Genomic DNA, 6,285 nt, shown 5'->3' with positions numbered 1-6,285 from the left:
AATTTTAAACACTGTGTCCACCTCTCTCGTCATACTTTGTATAAAATACTTGGTAATTCAGAAGCAGTAGTAATTCTTTCCAATATCTTTGATTTAACAGTCCAAAATATAGCCAACACTTGAACCAACTTCTATGTTAAACCATACTTTCTAGACTTTTCCAAATATTTTCTACACCTTTTTAAACACTATGTACATGTTTTTGTTTCAAAGAAAATTCTTTTGATTAGCTGTAACATGGCATCATTAACTTTTATATATACAGCTTATTAGAATTTAAGGTGAAACAAAATATATGGTTTACATTAAAACTTAGAGAAAAACCAGTAAAACTTCACTTTTATAGCTAGGTCATAGGATCGAAACTCATTGCTGAATGTGCTTGCCTTTTCAGCTGTGTGGCCAATATAGTGTGACAGTCAATGTCACTGTTCATTGGTAAAAGAGTAGTCCAAGAGTTTGGCAGTGAATGGTGTTGACTAGTCTTATCACTTCACAATTAGAGATGGCTAGCACATATAGCTCTCAAGTGGCTTTGAGTGAAAACTCCCCAAGCAAACAATTATTTCTTTACTAAAAGTAGGTGTTGTGCATTGTGTTGCAAAAGCTAATGCAATGCTATTGAAATTGAGGTATGTTTTAGTAACTGACTTCAACTTTTCTGACATTTCAGTATAAAGTTTATTTCATTTTAAGTTAACCTTGTGAAAATAGAAATAACAAAGATAGCAACATTTTCTAAATTTTATAGGATCAGAAGTAATATAGTGTGGTATATTAAAAAAAAGGCTAAATTTTTCAAAATGAAATTTAAAATTACAGTAACAAAATACATGTTGCATTCTCTGATGTTATATTTACTATAATCTGGAATATTTAATACAATATTCATAAACTTGAAATGTTTTACAAGTTTCCCTGCTGTATTTCAAATGTAGGTCCAGCAGACCGCACATCATATATTCATTCACCATGTGGATTATTCCCCTCCCCACTCAGCCGAAGTGCCAAGGTTAGTTGTGTCACAAAAATCCGTAGTAAATTCAAACTACTTGGGAAGTTCATGGCCAAAGCTTTGATGGACTCTCGAATGGTAAGTATCATAGATTTTTGTTTGTGTTCGAAATAAATTTTTTTGATTGCTGATTAAACAGATCACTCTCATGGCAATTCTACTGGTTCATGCTGCCAATAAAGTGGTAAATCCCCACCTTTATATGCATAAACAGAAAATTTAGTGTTATTTCACGTGAAATTTATTATAAATCTTAAATTTTGTGGAGTTTTGTGATTAATAATGTTCAAAACTTCATAAATAGATTACCATTGAACAAACTGTCCAGGGGAATTTGAAACATGATTATAGTGTCAGAGAGGAAGTAAAAACTTGCAGAAAAAAAGAAAACTGCCATCTTACATATACATAAATGAAGCCATTTCAGCAAAAATTACAATAAGAAATAACTGAAGTTTTAGATAAATTCTCCTTGAATAGTCAAAATTTTAAATAAAATATATGAAGCTTTTTATTATAGAGAATCGGAAGGTATTTTCAGACATATAATGGGAAATTTAGTCTTATTAGTTACTTAGGCAGCAACTATCTTGACATACCGGTTTGGAAATGGAAGTTTTTGGTTAAGGCAATTGTAATAACAGACATAGTTCACTGTGACTTATTGTGGATGATTATTCACTGCCAGTTCTGCTAAGTTCAATCATTTTTGAAGTAATGTTTATGCATTTAACATAGGACAGCAACAGTTAATTTTATTTTAGAAATCATCTGTCTTAAGTATAATCTCAGTTGTGTGTAGTAAATGATTCACACTCATGAATAGAAGGAAGTCAAATATTCTCATTAAATGAAAATAAACTGAAATAAAAATGACTATCATTTTGTAGTTAATAACTGATCTTTCTAAAATTTAGTTTTTGTTACACATAGCACAGTTGTTTTAGAGACTTCTAATTAAATTAAAGATTTTTTTAATAAAAAGACTACTGATGGTATAATGTTGTAAGCTATATTTTTATTATTTTAATTTAGATAGTTACTGATGGAGCTTCTAATCATGATGATGCAATATCTAGAAAGTTCATTATATGTAATAATCAAGAAACTGTAAAATATCTAGAAACAAAAGTACAATATGAATAATCAGTGATGATACAGTTCAGTTAGCAAGTTAATAATTATTCAGTTAGTTTGAGTTCAATGTCAGAACATTTGTCAGAAGAGAAATTTATGGTGTCAGTTCAGTTACTAGATTGATTAGCGAAGAAGTTCTGTAAGTAAGTTTATTTGTGAGTTAGGTGTGTTTTCATTTAATCTTGGAATTTCTATTGAAATGTTGTTGTGCACTTAGGCTTACATTTACAAGTAAAAGTGACATCTAGGAAACATTAAGGAAGAAATAAACTAATTTATTATCATTACAAGTACTGGATTTGACATTATTTTTACCAACTAATTCAGAATAACCCACCGAATGAGAGAAAACAATGCAATGCTTATGTCAGAAGTGGGATTATTTTAATGAAAAAAAATAGAAGTTCGACTAAAATTCTAGGTAACAACCTAATCACAGAGCATGATTGAAGATTTATTAGAAATAATGAAACACTTAAAAGTTCAAGAAGAAAGATACAAAATTTGAAGAACATGAGGTAAAACTAAAATAAGATTAAGAAGAAAGAAACAAAGTTAAAAAAGCAAGACAGAAAAATAAGAGGATCAAGAGGTAAGAGAAGACATCTTGAGAAGAATAAAAAACAATTATATAGGTGATGACAGGATCAACAAAGCAATTGGAGATGTACAGAGAAATTATGACAAAAGTTTGAAGAAGTACAAAAAGACATCTGTAATGTGCAGAAAGATTATAACAGCATGATCAGTGATGTAAAACATTTGGAAAAAAATTGGTAAGTGTAAAGATCAAACCAGCCACAATTCTTTATACATTGAATCAAAAGTTCCAGTCTAACACACCATTTACTATTAAACATAGAATAGGAAAACCTATTTGGTCTACACCTGCTACTGCTGTGTCACTATCAAATCCATTTCCAAGATTTAACATTTCAGTTCAACATCATCCAGTTGAGAAACCAACAGACTATGATGGAAAGATACCATTAAAAGTATATCAGACTAACTTCAAAATAATTTTCATAATGAATAGGTGAAATAGTGAACAATAAGCTATTCATCTTGCTGCCCATTTAGAAGGATCATCTTTTTTGAACTACACTAGTTAACCTTCCAGCTGAAAGCTGTTACAATTATTGAGCAAAGTAGCTGCCTTACCCAACAAGTTTTGAGTAACACACCAGGAAGAAATGTCCAGAGCAAAGATTTGTAACAAGGTGCAAAGGAAAAGAAGAGACCTTAACCAAACTTGCAGAAGATTTGTCTTTCAGACAGTGTGCACCAATAACTATTTTTGTAAATATACAGTTTCTTCACACATGTATATGTTTCTCTTTCCCTGTTGTAGGGTACTTTGCCAGATAATATATATTTCCTAAATAAGCATCTGTGTTTTCTCTGATTTATAGGCTATTTTAACTCCACTGAACTCCATTTATGAGGCTAGTAAGGCCTCTAACTTGTAAATGTTTAGGTTACCATAAGTGCATACTTACAAATAAACTTTCAAAATTTAGTTTACAGATATATTACTTTTCTAACAACTTTGTTACTTAACTCTAAACCCATAATTTTTTGCACTTTCTGCTGGAATTATTTTTACAATTTCCTATTAATTATCACCATACCTTATAAAACCTCAATTTTTTAATTTTATGGATAACAACATGGTTTGGATTATATTTGAACCAAACAGTAAATCAGGATTTTCAGCCGGACACTGACAGCATCCGCACGGGTTTAAGAATACTGTGCAATAGATATTTTAGCATTATATAGTGATTATTTTAGAATAATTAAAAAATGTTCATACATTGATTTCTGTCATGTCTAGGTATCTGGAATGGTAAATATTTCATTTCTATTTTTTTATGATCTGTCTTTCCTCTTAACCTGATATTTATTTCTCTAAATCAGATTTCAGCATTTGCATTTAGCTTGGTATGAATTTTGTTTTTATACTATGTGTTTGTCTAATTGCAAATGTATTTGTTGAATCCACATATACTTGCCCATAGGGGCCTGGAGAACTCTGACTGGTTCTTAGCTTTCAAAAAACTTAAAACCAATAATCATCAGAAAGAAGAGTTGCTAAATTTTAAAGCTATGTACCTAAATTCCTATAGTTGTATGGGTAAATAATGACACATTCTGAAATGGTGAAACAATCTGAAAATAATTTTGAAATACTTTCCAATAGGTTTTGGATTTTTTAGTAGTTTTTGACAATGTTCTTTTCATTCTTGATGCTATCTCTTGTATTTTATCCATTTGAAAGGTACAGGAATATTTGTACATTGTATAAGGATGTTGAGGGTTAGCAAGTAGAATAAGCTATTGTCTACCATGGCAGACTATTCAGATAACACAAATCTCTGTGTATTAAACATTTGTTCAAATAACACACAAAAATATGAGTAAGTTTTTTTGAAAACAAGCTATAATTATTAGATATAAATTGTTGGTGAAATATTCTGCTATTATGTCTGACAAAAATAATGGCATTCCATATTAAAATGCATCGGCAAGTCTGGGGCTTATAACTTTTAAATTGGATTGTGATATCTACTGTGGGCAAATAGCTCATTGTGTAGCTTTATTTTAAAACAAACAAATCCATATTGAAAGGTGAGATAATTGTTCACTGGTAACTCCTTTGTCAGTCATAGCATACAATTGGAAGTTGACTGCTTTAATCAGCAAAATTAAGTACAAAAAAGAAAAAACGTAAACTAATAGGATATATAAAATGAAACCTACTGATCAGTAATGAAGTATAAGTGCAAGACAAAAGTAAATAGTTTTGTGCTGTAAAACCAGAGCCATCACAATAAAACTTCAGACATTTCACACTTAAAGAATTATACAAGTACTATATCTTTTTTTTTATTGCAGTAACTAAACACTGAAACATTATACTAAGTTTCGTGCAGTTTGGTTACTTTTACTGTAAGAATGAAAAGAAGATATTAATTATACCCCTCCTGTCTTGGAAATGTTAAACACTGAAGCAGCAAGTGCCAAAGAAGCATTTATATACACTTTTATAAACATTACTTTCTGTCACAGTCAGAAGCAAGTGGGTAAAGTGACATATTACCATATAGTCTCCATAATTATTTTGGCAATAAAAAATGCCACACATGCCATGAACTACTTTCAACATAATTAGAACATCTTTCTTTAGTGATTTTTATCACTTTAAAACACTGAATAAATTTTTAAACAAGAAATATTTATTATAGAAGGAATATTTTTTGTAATATATTTGATACTGTCTTTTTCTTTTTAAATACTTTAATTATGAATTTTCATTGATGGTTCTTCTAATTAATGTACCAGAATGCAGATTATTATTTATATGAAGATGCTAAATACGTTTCAGTTCCATTAACTTGTACTTTAAAAAAGTAATGTGGTAAGCTCTACTGCTTACAAATGCAAAGTAACCTAAAAGCTATGGAGTTAGTGAGTGATCAACATTGTATGTATACAGGTATTCCTAAGCATAAGCATTAATTAGTCTAAATCACTCGTGATCAACATTGTATGTATACAGGTATTCCTAAGCATAAGCATTAATTAGTCTAAATCACTTGTGAAGTAGATGGATCCATCATACCTACCTTTTATGTTTGCAGTTAGATATTCCTATGAATCTGATCTTCTACAAGTGGCTTCTTGGTCAGGAAGGAAGCTTGCGGTCTTCAGACATCCAGTTCATAGATCCAGGTTTAGTTCTCACGTACTTCAAACTAGAAGAGCTGATTGTACAGAAACTGAAACTAGAGCAAGATAATACTCTTGTAAGTGATCTCTTATACAATCACTATGTTAAATAACATCCTAAGGATTTTATGATTGTATTACTAATTCATGTGAGTTTTAAGTTTTGTTTTAAATGTGAGAAAAATTAAACAAGACTGCTCTTATGATTATTTTAAAAACTTCTTCTTAAGTGGTCAAAAGTTTGTAAATATATTGTATTTTTTGGTGTATAAGACACACTTTTTTACCCCAAAATTTGGTGTCAAAATCTGCTTGTGTTCTGTACATCGAAGGTATGAATAATATATATGTATATATACGCAAGCCATGTAAATATATTTAAATAGGCATGCATAGTTTAG

The 6,285-nt window shown here is 30.0% G+C and overlaps 1 protein-coding gene across 6 annotated transcripts in view; it reads left to right on the top strand.

The window, feature by feature from the left end:
• LOC106463160 (E3 ubiquitin-protein ligase TRIP12-like) overlaps nucleotides 1-6,285 on the top strand; it is a 125,515-nt gene that overhangs the window by 106,444 nt on the left and 12,786 nt on the right. For all 6 annotated transcript variants that reach the window (XM_013923159.2, XM_013923157.2, XM_013923158.2 and 3 more), the window contains 2 exons: nucleotides 939-1,093; nucleotides 5,797-5,961. In XM_013923159.2, coding sequence (XP_013778613.1) covers nucleotides 939-1,093; nucleotides 5,797-5,961 — 320 coding nt within the window. The remainder of the gene's footprint in view (nucleotides 1-938; nucleotides 1,094-5,796; nucleotides 5,962-6,285) is intronic.

Source organism: Limulus polyphemus, unplaced genomic scaffold, assembly GCF_000517525.1.
Source record: "Limulus polyphemus unplaced genomic scaffold, Limulus_polyphemus-2.1.2 Scaffold1339, whole genome shotgun sequence".
NCBI lineage: Eukaryota > Metazoa > Arthropoda > Merostomata > Xiphosura > Limulidae > Limulus > Limulus polyphemus.
This window is presented reverse-complemented; position numbering and strand designations above follow the sequence as displayed.